This window comes from Poecilia formosa, unplaced genomic scaffold (genome assembly GCF_000485575.1).
Source record: "Poecilia formosa unplaced genomic scaffold, Poecilia_formosa-5.1.2 Scaffold242, whole genome shotgun sequence".
Taxonomy (NCBI): domain Eukaryota; kingdom Metazoa; phylum Chordata; class Actinopteri; order Cyprinodontiformes; family Poeciliidae; genus Poecilia; species Poecilia formosa.
The window spans coordinates 530,867-545,470 of record NW_006800181.1 but is presented as its reverse complement, the minus strand read 5'-3'; the positions used below and the strand labels follow the sequence as shown (position 1 = coordinate 545,470).

The window sequence follows — 14,604 nt, the reverse complement described above, 5'->3', positions numbered from 1 at the left end:
CATTTTATCCCTATTCTCAAGAATCACTGATATTACAAATATAATCCAAGGTATTCTGAACATGGTTTATTTGTCATGCAAACTTTGCATTAGTCTCACAATTTATTACTCTGTTTAAAAAAAAACTTTTTAATTATTGGTTATATTTCCTCTTTCATCTTGCATTGCTCCTCTTTCTATTTCTATTAAGTCGTTTAAAATCAAGCACCCTATTTATGCCTACTGTATTTAAAAAAAAATCGATCTACTAACTCTGTCCCATTATATCACACGTGTGTTAAGTGTGTGCTGCTCTCTGTCGCATTTCAGTGCTGATGTGCTCTGCGGGTCAGTCGATGAATCGCTGGAGCTTGGAGGAGCTCGTCAAAAGAGATCCTGAGAACTTCCTCATCCTTTTGCAGCAGATCATCAGGAAGACTAAAGAGGTGACCAGAGATCATTCACACTGCAGAATGATTTTAATCCAGTGGTCACTAAGCTCCTCTTTTTCCCTGTGTGTGAGTCCAGGCTCAGGAGCAGTGTCAGTATGAACTGGTGGCCCCCCTCGCCATCATGTTCACTTCCACTCTGCTGCAGGTACGACCTCTCCAAACGCAAACGTCATCGGCACAGCTCACGTTTTTTAGCCAAAGAAAAACGATTTACCGTTCGAAGCACACGTAGGAAAACTCTGTTTGTCAGGTCACCTTTTGTAGTTCCTCTATTGAAACCATTATGAGGTTAGTTTGAAGTGTCGCACGCAAGCTAGAAAAAAAAATTGTTCAAAGTGATGCACCTAAAGTCACTAATTACAACAAGCAGTGGAAATATAAGAAAGGAAAAACACGAAATTGCACTTTTAAATGCTAGTAATGTAGCTAATATGTTCATCTAGTCTATCCCAGAGCGATAATTTTGTTTAGCTAAATTTCTCAGTTATGTTTTGGTTGCAGACTCCATATTGTCCCCCAGACACTGAGCTCCTGGAGGAAGCCTTGGAGGTGTTTTACAGCTTCCTCACTTGGCCAGAGCCGTACTGCAGTGTGTGCAGAGAGCTGCTCTCCATGCTGCAGATGGAGATCAAGGCACCTGGTAAATACAAAGACACACCAGTTTTAGATTCTTTTCGTTTCTAACGTTTGCAGTTTATGAGGAGAGCACTCCCCCTAGTGGCAAGTTTAGGCTTTGCATTTAGGATGATGATTTTTGTGAACTGCAGCATCAGGGCGGGGACAGAATGATGTCCCGGCTTAGGGATTTGTGGGCACTTCTTCTTCTTCTGTGAAAGCGGATGTATCTGTAACCTCTACGGAACAAAAATCAGGAACAGTGGAGCTGTGAAGTTTACAGACACCACCAATGGAAATGCCATTGGATAAACTGAATGAAATCATTTGAATAATCTGAATGAATGTCTGTTCGGTAATAAGTAGGTATACCTTGCAGGTGGTTGTACTGATCTGGGCTGATTATTTGTTTTTTTTGTGTGTGTTTTTTTCACTTTTCTCACAGGAATTTCCTTTCAGAGGCTGGTTAGAGAAGAGCAGGGCCTGAACAGCTCGGACTATACTTCAAAGACCATGTATGTTCACACTGTGTAGTTCCTAACTGGAACTTAACATTTGCTAAAGACTTTATAGTATAAAACAAATTCCTTCTGCTGCAGCATATTGAAAAATGTACATAAGAATCTATGGTGTTATTCTGACAGGCTTAAAATGTATTTTAGATGACAGACCAACAACAAAACCAGGCAAATTTCCACTTATCCATTTTTTTTTTTTTTTTTTTGCAATGTTGTAAGCTGAACGTCCAGTCCAGTCTCAGGGGTTTTACTGCCTCCAACAAGTTTTTTTCCCCCCAAGATTTTCTAGTTTTTAACTTCATCCATCTTTTTCTATCAACTCTGAATTCATTGTCCCTGCTGAATAAAATGTATCCCCATGACATGATGGTGCCAGTGCCACCATTCACCATTAAGGATGATGTGCATTTTCCTCCATACTGTGTTTTGCATGTAGGTCAGATAGTTTGCATCTCCTTTGATCAGAGCACTTTCTTCCCCTACACAACTTCTTATGATTTTCTCCTTACCTCACCAGATTTGTTGAACACTCGGTTTGTAGACGCCATATTTTTGATATTGTTTTAGACTCTTTTTCAAGAGTTATAAAAAGAGTTTTTTTAAAAAAAAAAAAACTCTCCCTGACCTGTATGCTGTGTTCTTTGGTCTTCATGATTCTTTTTGTTCTCTAATAAACTTCTGAAGCCTTCAGCTGAATTTAAGCTGATGTTAAATTGGACACAGATTGACTCTGTGTGCTAATCAGGTTTCTTCTGAAGCCACTGGATTTTATTTGAGGCTCTCAGAGTAGGTTCACCTACTTCTTCCCACTTTTTGAGTGTTGATCTGTCACCTAAAATCTCAACAAGCTTGTGGCTTTAACGTGACAAAATGTGAAACGCTCAACGGGCATGCACACTTTTGCAAAGGACTATTCATGTTCTGTCCAAATTAGAATGTGATAGTATCACCTGTTTTTGGGAGAGCTGTTTTGAGCTTGGAAAGCCCCCCTTCACACCCTTCTTCACACCGATAAGCTCATAACAACCGTGTAGCATCCTGTTTGCATCACTCCCTGTGCGACACTGAACTCTGCCTGACTCCACCTCTCTGCCGCCAGCAGTACTGTGCTGCTGATGAACCCCGATGAGGTTCCTGCCGACTTTCTCGCCGTGGCTGAGCAGCTGAGTCGCATTCAGCACTCGCAGAAAGACACCTACATCACCCTGATTAAACACGCCTTCCAGTCCACGCTGGGCACCAAGTATCCTCTGCAGGTCATCCACAAGGCCCTGGAGGTGCGCTCCCAAAGCTGGAGGCAAAGTGCTTTGTGTACAAGAAAACACGAGAGACAACACGTTTAATTTGAAATTTTTACTTTTGTAGCCAAAATCTGTGAACGAGCTGAAGGAGATTTTCTCCTTGGTGAGTGACATCTTGGAGACGGCCGCCGTGAGCGATCCGGGTACAGCTCGAAGTCACGTCATCCAGGAACTGGAGCGTTTGAGGACGACACTTAAAATCCCTTCATCTAATGGGAGGAGTTCTGATGGTAAGACGATGCTTAGCAATAAGCAAGAGGTTTAGGATATGGATAGAAGGATTGGCGACATTTTCCTAATCCAAGGAATCAATTCAAGATCCATGGCAGAAAGAACTGGGCTCTTCAGAAGGATAAAACTGATTAACTTGGCTGTAACAGGTTTTAGCTTCCTGTTATTTGCTGAAATCTCACCCCCTGTGTAAATGTAGCTGTCTAAATGAGCAGCGGGCATTCTTCTGTAGAAGCTTCTAACACCTTTCTGCACTTTCTGTGGCTTCATTTTAAAGGTAAACACTTTATTTGAAGGGGTGTGTTTTGTTTATGACATTGCACTGTCACAAAATTTTTTAACTGACTTTTAATGCAATTTTTTTTTTTTTTTTGCTTAAAAGTCATTATTTACCAAATAATGGTAAGTTGACACATCTAATGCAACTATTAATGCAAATTTGCATTAAAAGTGTCAGTTTATACCAAATGACACTTCATGATGGTCATAAACATTCATGAAGACGCCTTCAGGTTCATGACAGTTGCTATGTCATGTTTATGACAGTAATATCAGTCTCCACTGTGTTCATTCAGTGGAAAAATATCCAGTCTTTAATTTCTAACACACCGATTACCAATCTGGGCCAGATGAGTAAAGTCAGTTGATTCTAGTCATCAGCCAGTTTCTCTGTGTATCTCCTGATCTAACGTAGAAAGATATTGCCATTTGAGCTGGAATCTGACCGTAACCCACTTGTCCTTTGCTCATTTGCAGGAAACCTTCAGACTTTACCTTTACCCACAGCCAAAACGTACATGTTTCACTGGGAGAAGGATAACTTCGGTAAATTCTGCAGCTTAATACAGTTACAGTCTAGATGTGCTCATAACATTTCCCACAGCTGACGTGAACGTTTTTGACTCGAACAGATGTTCTCCACACCATTTTGGAGCTTGACGCTGATGAATTTGGCGCCTCCGAGGAGGCTGTGGAGGAGAAGGAGGACGACTCTGACGACGAGCAGGATGGGACCGAAGATGACGAGGAAGGTCGAGGAGTGGGCTCTGCTCTGGTCGTCGCAGACGACTGCAACGGCAGTCACCGCGTCTCTACCTTTTCCACCATCTCCTCCACCTCTACCACCTCCAAAGACTCCATGTTCTCCACCATGTCTCTGGCCTCCGAGTCCTACCCGCCCTCCCTCTTTTCTGTCACGTCCTCCGGGGTCGACAGCGACTACTTCGACGACTCCGACGACTACATCAGCTCCTCTCCTGTAGCTGAGAAGTATCCTCCAAAGTCGAGCAAGGTGTCGTCTCGCCTCAGCCAGCACCTCCACCGACTATTTATCAAACCCAAGAATCCCCGGATGCTTTCCAGGGCTAAGAGCTTGGGCAACTCTGAATCTAAAGACATTCTGGTGGTGCGGGAAACTCGCTCCAACTCTCTGCCCCAGCAGGTGAAACTGTTCAGCTCTGATTCTCTGCCAAGGCTCCAAAGCCAAGCGCTACGACACATCTGCTTCCGAAGGAGGCCCATCCTGAGCAGCGATGAGGACAATAAGAGTACCACGTTAAGAGTGGTGGTGTTTGGTGCGGACCATGTAGCGGGGAAGGTGGCCCGGGCTTACAGCAGCCTGAGGAGGAAAGAGAGCACATGTCCTCGTCTCACAAGAGCCTTTAACCTGCAGTTCTACTTTGTGCCAGTCAAGAGGGACTCTGGACTCGGTCATCGGAGGTCTTCCACTCCTTTGCTTCAAACTGGATCTCCGAAAGGATCGGGCCTTCCCTGGGTGAGTAGTAGAAAACTGATTGAACTATTTAATGTCCTATGTGTTTTTCTTATCTGTTTATTCATAGATTCCATGCAAAAAATAATAATTAAAAAAAAAAAAATTGATTGGGGAAATTCCCTGATGTAAACGCAGCGCTTTTCTGTCCAGTCAGTTCCAGTTTCCAGATAAGAAACTGAAAACTATCTAGAATAAGATAAGATTAGAAAATGCCCTTTTATTAAATGCAAATATTGTGCAGTGCAAATGTTAAAATAGTTTTCTGGGAAATGAGAATAACTGTTTTTATTCATAGATAACCAAAATTAACTTAAAACCCAAGTCAGTGAAACACTTAAAGATGAGGTGTTCTTGCACTGACAGTCTGGAGGAGTGAAAAGATTGAAAGGGAATACAATATTTGGATATAATATTTAATTACTTTATCTGGTAAGCCAGCCAGATTTCAACTGAAATTTCTTCTGTAAATTCAAAATTAATGTTATGGTTATATTAAAAAAAAAAAAAGATCATAAATGAACTGAGAACTCTCTGAATTTCAGTCTTTTGTTTCTAACCTTTGTTACTGCTGCCTCCCAATCATACAAAATAAAGGAAGACAGGACACCAGAGTTTTTAATTTTAACTTTAAATTAAATCACAAATTAGCTCATGAAATATGTCAGTCAGTAAATCACTGGTGTGTAAAATGCAGGCATGAATGTGATGAATGAGAAAAACCAAAACCCGAACATAAAGTGGTGAAGTTGGATTCAGGGATTTCTTCTCTGAGCCCATGGCAGACTGAGCTGCCGTCTTTACCAGGCCCAGATGATCAAATATGCCCAGGTTATTCAATAACATAGCAACAGCAACACAGAGCAATAAACAGGCTTTCACAACCTGCCTACCTACTGATGCCGACATGGAATGTGAAAGTGAAGTAACACATGTTGTTTTTGCCTCATTAGGACCAGAACCTCGCAGGCACAGGCGACAGCACTAATGACATTGCACATCTCCTGGGCATGCTGGACCCGTGGTACGAAAGAAACACCCTCAGTCTCCTCAAGTTGCCTACCAACGTCGTCTGCCAGGTACAGAATGTCAACTTCCACTGGTTATTCTTTTTTTCTTCTTTTTACATTCTGTGACCTGACTTTTGGCTACTGGAATTCATTGGAAGTGATAAATGCCGAGGTGTGCAGTGACTTCATGCCATGTTATAACTGCAAACCTTAATGTGTGTTGCTCTACAATAGAGCAACACAAAGTAGTGCATAATTGTGAAGTGGAAGAAAAGGCACACATGGTTTTCTGATCGTCTTTAGAGACCTTTTCTCTCTTACCTATTAAAATAACTGGAAAGTGTGTGACACAACTTCAAACTCCCCAAGACATGGCTTTCCACCTAAATTAGAGTGGATCACGATGAGATTTCATGAAAGAAACAGCCAAGATGTCTATAGTAATTCTGATTAATTGTTCAGCAAGAAGAGTCTGTTGACAAGACCACTTAAAAAAACTAAAACCTTACAAGTCCCATTTGCATTTTACTAAGAAGCTATTTAGGGGACACAGTAAATAAGTGGAAAGTTATGCTTTGGTCAGATGAAACCAAAATTAAGTTTTTTGGTATTTATGGAGAATGGTGTGTGGAGGGAAAATATCAATGCATGTCACCCTGAACACATTATTCCCTCCATGAAACATGGTGGTGGCAGCACCATGATAATGGGATGGATGCCTTTGATTGGGAGCTAAATGCCAGGCTGTCCTGGGAAAAAAAAAAAAAATCCCTGCGAGAGATGCTGCAGGGATTTTTTTTCAATTAGCCTAAACATACAGCCAGAGCTACAATGAAACTGATTAGATATTCAGACTTAATGTTAAAAAGCTCCTGTCAAAGTCCAGATCAGTTGAGAACATGTTAAAACCTGAAACTCCTGTTCATCGATGCTCTGGATGTTTGCAAAAAAAAGGGGTGAAAATTTTGGTTTAGATGTACAAAGCTGGAAGAGAGATGCAGGAAAACCTGTAAAATACATCTACTATTGCAGAAAGTAGAACAATGCATTGACTCAATTATCTTACTTGCCAAGCCCGGCGGTTGGGCACTAGGGCAGTCATTCATCCAGCTGCCCGTTATGTTTTTGGGTTAAAAAATGTTTAAAGTTGACAGGAAATTTGAAAATATCACTTAGTAATTATGTGTCATCAAAAGATTGGAAGATTAACACCTGAACACCAACTACAAAGTCTTAAAAAATGCAAACATTTTAAAAAGACTTTAAAAAAAAATTAACAATGCTTAGCCTGGTGGGGGTACAAGCAAAGCCTGGTGGCCCGCCAGGCTTATAATCCAGGCCTTTTAATCCCACTGTTGTTCTCGCACATAAAATCCCCCCCAAAAATACATTAAAATCCATCGCAGTAACATGACAAAAATAAAAAGTTCCTGGGTTATTACTTTTGGAATGCACTGTGACTTAGTGATGCCTGACGTCATGCTTCAACCTTGCTCGCACTGCCCTGCCTGGAACTTTACACTCATATTTAAATGTTGTTTCAGCAAACCTCAAAAACTGAGTCGGCCTCCTACGATGGCTCCTATGAGCAGCGCCTGCCCATTCTGGCCGACTTGGTGCTGTACTACTGCCGCTACGCAGCACGGCCGGCGCTCATCCAGCTTTATCAGGCTGAGGTAATTCGCTCTCACTCAGCTGTGGTGCACACCCTTGTTTCTTTAAACATCCTCCTCGGCGACATGCTTCACCACCGTCCTTCTAAGTGATTCTCACACTTTGGGTTTTGCAGATGATGCTGGCATGTGGAGAGAGGAGGACCGAGGTGTTTGTTCACTCCCTGGAGCTGGGTCACACCGCAGGAACACGAGCCATCAAGGCCATGGGTGAGGGTGGCACGCAAGCAAGCGCATAGCAACCTCTACACATTGTCGTGCAGTTAAATGCATCATCGGTTAAAAATGAGCGGGGGCTGTATTCATAGAAGAGGAACATCTGCTTTTTGTATAACACCATGAATGTCACTTCTCCTTTCGCCGCTTTACTTACTGCTGCTTGCACTTCTGGTTTTTCATTTCCAAACAGAAGTAAATATTCAGGGAAAGCTGATCACACCCTTTGCTTTGCAGCTAATGTATAGGGAAAAATTCCAGTACCAAACATCGCATAAAAACATATTTTGGTTTAATGGGTAGTATATTTAATATTGGAATACGTTATGCTTTGATATATAACCAAACTGTTAGCGTGATGTTGGTTTAAACGTAGGTCCTGTTTTTTTTTGTTTTTTTTTATTCCAGGTGCTGCCAGCAAACGCTTCGGCATTGATGGTGACAGAGAAGCAGTGCCTCTTACCCTGGAGGTGGTTTACAACAGGGTAAGGCAATCACAAGTTAAAACTGCATTCTGTAAAAACTGTCGTCTTACATGTGTTTTTTTTTTTTCAGTTATAAAGCACACCATTATATTTTTAACTCTTGCTGATTTTCCTCTTTTAATAAAATTTGCTGCTTTCAGTTTCTGTCACTTTTACTAAACTAGCAAAATCACATCCTCAAAACGAGCGCTCTGTCCTGAAAAAGGCCGTGCTCACATACTTTCAATGTTTTTGAAACATTTTTACTGGAGATGCACTGAGAAATCAGGCAGTAACCAGAATCAGCTTAGTTTGATCTTTTGTTTTTTTTTTAGCTAACCACACCTAAAAGCTACTAGGTCAGGCCGACAACAACACTCTTCTGTGCGGACGCTGTTACTGAGGGGGAAAAAATTACTATCTTTAGTATATAAACAATAACAGGAAAGCCAGAGTACAACAAAGTTGCTCTTTCTGCTGTTTAAACGTTTCTATATTATGGAAAATGGCGGATTTGAAATGTTTCAAATATATTCTGTATATTCCAGCCTGTAAAAGGTGCTAAGAAGAACCATTTTGAAAGGGCAATATTTGATGTTATATTGATATATTCATGCTGATCAGATGTGGAAAAACACCAACGTTATATGCATGATCATTAAAACCATGCAGACTAGTTGGGTATTAGTGATACACATCTGTTTTGTTTTGAAAAGGCAAAACTTTCACACATTTCAAGCATAACTCCAGCTAGTGGTAAAAAAAAATAAATCTCTGTTTCACCCGTCCATTCCCTACATGTTGTGTTCATCACATAATGTGACATACTGGCTGTGTGCAGTTACTCACTATTAGTCAGATCTCTGTTTTATTGACTCCCATGTTGCACGTCAGTGTTCACTGCTTCAGAGTGTCTTTTTCATGCATCTTTCCTTCTCATTCAGGTGGTTGTTAGTGGAAGGAGCCAGTGGAAAAGAGAAACCAAAGTCTGTACTTCAATGAACTTGATCAAAGCATGCAAGAACCCTGAGGAACTAGGTAGACCACTATTTGATGCTCTAATGTGTAGCTGCAGATTTTTGTGTATGTGTTTGTGTGTCTATAACAGACAGAAGATCAAAGTTGTTGTTTTTTTTAAATGGCAGTATTGTTCAAAACCTTTGAGTCGCACACTGCTCTTTTCTTGCATCCTTTTAAGTAGTCTGAAACAATCAATCAATCAAATTTTATTTGTATAGCACATTTCAGCAGCAAGGCATTTCAAAGTGCTTTACATAATTAAAATAAAAACAGCATGTGACATTGAAGAAACAATGAGAAAGAGAGAGATTTTAAGAAAAAGAAACCGTGAGAAAGGGAAATAAAAAGAAATTAAAGTAAAGGTAAAGAGATTTAAAAATAAAAAATAAGAAAAAAATAAAATAAAATAAAAAATAAAAACATTATCCACATGAGGACTTGCCCTTATGGGGTCTCCTCCAAAATAAGAGGCTCTACAAGCCTTTCCTTCTGTAGGACTTTAGTCAAACCGCCATTTGACAAGGACTCAAACCTTTAAAACTTCTTTAGTCAAACAGTGGTTCTTCAGGCTGTCTGAAGGACATTTTGTGTTTTTCATTGCACTTTTGCTACTTTTTGCACTCGTTTTCAGTCCAGTACAAAAGATCATATTTAAGTTAATGCCATCTAGCCTTTGTTTGAATTGTTCCAAAAGGCTTCCAAAAGTAAGAGATGAGGCAGTTTCATCTACTAATAATGGGTAACTTGGCAAAGGACCAAAGTAGGTATTTTGCAACCAGTAGTCTGTTAGAAAAACCCACTTTGTTAGAATGTCCTTAACTAAATATAGGACAAATAGCAAAGATGCAACAGTCTGACATAATTTAAAGAGCATTTTTATACCAACAAGGGGATTTCCAAAGAGCTACCAGATGAAAACTTGCACACAGATGTCTTTGAGGTCCTGGTAGCTTCAGGACTGACTGGTTAGTGGCATCAAGCTTTGCCGGGGTTATAAAATTTTCATTTTCTTTCACACAGTCACTGCAGTTTAAATTTATGCAATGATACGCCAACATTTTTCTCTAGCTGCATGAAGCAAAGAGTAGTGCATGTAATTACAGGACCAACAGCTGGGTGAAAGATGACTGCTTTACTTTTCCCTTGCTCACAATAAAGTCAGATTTGACTGGCTGGTTTAATCTAATGTAGTTTCCTGTTGTTAGGGTGCCTGACCTCTGTACAGTCGATAAGTTGTGAGCCCGTTTGACTTGGTGAGACTTATTAACAAACTCCCATTGGTTTGTTGTACTTGTGTTACTCCGTAGTGACCAAATCTGGGAAAACGCTCCCATCAATGTGAGAAACTCAAATTAAAGATTTGATTTTTATAGCAGTTCCACAGCAGTGTTGCGACTGCAACAAGAGATTCATTTGTAAAAAGGACTGCAAGTATGTTTGTTGTGTATATACTTGTCACTTTTTCACATATTCCCATGTTGAAGGCCTTGACGTGTGTGAAACTTCTGTGAGAGGAGAAAGTGTACTAAATGTTTACATAAATCTGTGTCAGATTCAAAGATGGAGTGTCTGCAGCTCACCATGACTGAGGTCCTGAAGAGACAGAACGGCAAAAGCAAGAAGGGCTACAACCAGGTAAGCTTGACGTGACATCAGCCCATCTCAGTGGTTTGTGGTTTGAACGCTGTCGCGTAACGGTGTCGCAAACAAAGTTGCAGCGCCGAGCCTACAAAGACGCAGACCTGAATTTGACTTTGATAGCATCGCATGCTCTAATTTCACAAATAAAACACAAATGAAAGCAGTTTTTCTCACAAACGGCTCGATAGAGCAAAAAACCCACAACACAGAATATTTGTTTTTGCGCTTTTGCAAAAAAAAAAAAAAGAAAAATGTTTTCCCAACATTACAGTTCAGTCTCTCACGCACTAAAGAGTTTTCAGTCATTTTAAAATGATGTGCGTAGGCTGGTTTCAATTTCTTATAATTAACCAAAGTACAGCGACTCTGTTTTCTGCACAGTGCCCTGCAAAAGTATTCATGTCTCTTAACATTTTCCACATTTTGTCTTATTAAACCACAAACTTCAATACCTTTTAAAGGAATTTTAAGAAATTTGTAATAATTGTGAATTGGGACAAAAATGATACATGGTTAAGTGTTTCTTTTTTTTTTTTTTTTACAAGAAATTATCTGGGAAGGGACAAGTGCATTTAGATTTATCCTCCTGTACTCTGATATCCATAAATTAAAAACCAGTTTGATCTATTGTCTTACCTCAAGCTATGTTCAAAGGGTTATTCAAATAGTATGGCATAATTGCAAAACTATCTACAGCTTCAATGGGAGAACCTATGACAGGACATCTATTGACTGTGTACTTCAAATCTGGCCATCATGGAAGTTTCCCATTGTTAAAAAGAAAGCTATGGGAAGTTCTCTGTGCAAACTTGCCACAAGCCATTTTACAGCTAGTGTGTGAAAAGAAAGTGCTCAGCTAAGATGGAATCAAAATTTGACATTTTGTTCTGCATGTGAAACACTACATGTCACAGAAAAAAAAAACTAACATTGCTTGTATTATTTTCACTGTACAGTTTAGCACAACTTTGTGTTGGTCTGTCAAGGTTTCTCAGTGCTTTAACCAACCCAAAGATTTATTGCTTTTGTTTGGCTCGTCTTTGCAGCAGCTCACCGTGACTGAGGTGAAGGTGGACAAGGTGCAGGTCAGTGGAGCTGGAAACACGACGTTTGCCGTTTGTCTGGACCAGGATGAAAAGAAGATACTGCAAAGTGTCACCAGGTATGGAATCAAACGAGAAATCAATAAAACGGATTCGTTGATAGAAGTACCACCGCTACACGCTGAGAAATTAACTTCATTTTTCAGATAATTTCCCATCTGATCTCATTGTATTGTCTCTTAGGGTGTGCCATTTTCTTATCTGCTGACTCATGATCAAGTGTCTTCTATCCCATGTGTGTCCTCCTGTCTCATCCAGATGTGAAATATCTGTGTGCTACAAGCCTGACAGCTCAGCTGACTGGAGGCTAAGAAAATGGCAGGCCTCTGCTCAGATCCAGCCTCTCAACCCAACCTTCTGCTCTCTGCTCTGCCTACCCATCGTAACCTTCAGCGGGGCTCTGCCCTGAAAACGTTCATCACTGGATTCTGCCGGAAAGATCTTCAGCACTGTTATTCATTGTACACTTTGCACACACTGCAGGAGGAAAAGCACTCAGGACTTTTCGTTGTTTTTGCCTGTTTGTTGTTTTGTTTTGTTTTTTTGTTTTTTTTTTTAATTAATTGGATTCAATCCAATATGGCTGACTTTGAATGCAGGTTTTGGAAACTGAGCATTTGCACAATGAACTCCAGGCTTGGCTGTCCTCTGATCACACCAGTACTCTTAACTTATATTAAACCAAGAGTGCCTGGAAACAGGAGGGGCTTTATCTGTGCAATGCAGGCCTTCGCTGTTATGAAAAAACTTTTTAAGTTTGACTGCTTTGTTCTCAGTTCCTTTTTCTTTTTGAGTTTGTAGACAGAACTGACTTTGACCACATTTCCATTAGAACATATAATGGTTGATCAGGGTAAATATTAAAATTATCAGGTAAGATGGGATTTACACTGGAATCACCGTGATGACATGTTTTCGTCAAGCCACGTCCATCGATTCTGAGCCGTTGCAGATTATTTGACAAAATCTGAGAAAGCACACTATAAGATGTACAACATGTAAAGTATTTGCTGTTAACATATTTCATGTACTATAACTTTTATTTGATTCTATTATGTTTTTATGTGTATGATAATCTGATAATATTTCTCCCAAGGAGCTACTTCTGTCAGTTTTAACCGCAGCTATAAATATGACCACTAGGGGTCCCTGTTGACTTTTCATTAAAGCTCCACTCTATGGCACATGTACACATAATTTGAACTCTCTGTAAGTACTGTAATATATCACGGGGGATAAAACTTACAATCCAACTTTAAGACGACAAAATGATGAAGAATAGAGACAGATACTATGGTGCTGCGAAATGCACTTACATCTTCCTGTGTAACTGATTGCCGATAACTGCACTTTCTAAAAATGTAATACAGCATGTAACAATAAAATGTATTTTGTAATTTTTGGGAGTTTTTCTTTCTAATTGGAAAATAATATATTTATTTGTGAGTGATACTGCACCCATCATAAAAAAGTCACATTTATTCAAAAGGAAAGCCCTTCGCACTTGCTACTGTTTATTTCAAATGCCTTAGGAAAGTGGCTAATGGGAATATATATATATATATATATATATAGGTAAATTAGAAATCATTTCAGAACTTTGTCTCTATAATGTGGCACATTTAAACATATAATCTAATCATAGGAAGAGGAAACAATGAATAAATTGCACTGACCTGCTTCCATAACTGTTCACATCCCTAACGCCTTAGTGCCTGGATTCATTTACAGTGACATATTTTTAACGTTTTTACCATCAAATTCTATATTAGGCAGAGATTTTTCAGTTTAATTATAGAACTTAGGATATATATACGTTTTGGCATGCACTTTGTACAATCACGTATAATTAGGCATAACTGACTCCTCAGAGGCAGGTGAATATTTTTTATATGCTACATGTGGGTCAACAGGCACTACTGGTAGAAATATATCACCTTTTTGAGTGACAGTTTTGGATGCATTTAAATGGCAGTCTACAAGGGGTAAAACTAATACTTCCTTGAAGCCCCTTTTAAAGCCACACTGGATCAGTTTTCTAATGTCATGAACTTTTACCTCTTAATATATGGGGGGCTGTGGAGTCTGAGATGGAGCTCTGGGGTATTTTGTAACTTCTTTGAGTATTTCACAATGTAACTGGTGTAAGTTTTCCCAGAATATTGAGAATATTAGTCTCATAGGGTTTGGAAGGAACATTAATTAACTCCAAGTAGAAGAGATAAACTTCTAAAAAAAACAAAAAAAGTTCCAGTTTGATAGAGAGGAACAGTAGCTTATTGCTGACATATTCTCAATAACAGATCTCTAACCTCTGAACTGACAAAACTCCTGCTTTTATAGAATTGCTCACACATTGTAATACTAACTTAATCAAATGTATTTGATCAATAGGATTTAGCTACTCAGTTATCTCTTTAATCCAGTGAAACTAATCTTTTGCGTACAGTATTGATGTTGACAAACATGAAAACCTTAATTTGCTCATTACCTGCAATAGCTCCAAGCTAAGCCATAAGCCAAAGAGTGTTTTTGTTTGTAATGGTGTTGGATTTAAGCTTCTTAAAAAGAATAATAAAAAAAAAAATCAATGCCTGAATTAGAAACACA

At 39.6% G+C, this 14,604-nt stretch overlaps 1 protein-coding gene across 4 annotated transcripts in view; it reads left to right on the top strand.

Annotated features, from left to right (window-relative positions):
- pik3r5 (phosphoinositide-3-kinase, regulatory subunit 5) overlaps positions 1-13,391 on the top strand; it is a 34,927-nt gene extending 21,536 nt beyond the window's left edge. For 3 of the 4 annotated variants that reach the window (XM_016680449.1, XM_007569570.2, XM_007569571.2), the window contains exons 3-18: positions 310-425; positions 508-576; positions 933-1,071; positions 1,492-1,561; positions 2,664-2,841; positions 2,930-3,095; positions 3,853-3,921; positions 4,008-4,870; positions 5,821-5,946; positions 7,422-7,553; positions 7,667-7,760; positions 8,175-8,251; positions 9,175-9,268; positions 10,803-10,885; positions 11,938-12,053; positions 12,253-13,391. In XM_016680449.1, the coding sequence (XP_016535935.1) occupies positions 310-425; positions 508-576; positions 933-1,071; positions 1,492-1,561; positions 2,664-2,841; positions 2,930-3,095; positions 3,853-3,921; positions 4,008-4,870; positions 5,821-5,946; positions 7,422-7,553; positions 7,667-7,760; positions 8,175-8,251; positions 9,175-9,268; positions 10,803-10,885; positions 11,938-12,053; positions 12,253-12,403 (2,543 nt within the window). In that variant the 3' untranslated portion in view covers positions 12,404-13,391. The remainder of the gene's footprint in view (positions 1-309; positions 426-507; positions 577-932; positions 1,072-1,491; positions 1,562-2,663; positions 2,842-2,929; positions 3,096-3,852; positions 3,922-4,007; positions 4,871-5,820; positions 5,947-7,421; positions 7,554-7,666; positions 7,761-8,174; positions 8,252-9,174; positions 9,269-10,802; positions 10,886-11,937; positions 12,054-12,252) is intronic. The other variant, XM_007569574.2, reaches the window with a different exon arrangement.
- Positions 13,392-14,604: the final 1,213 nt, after the last annotated feature.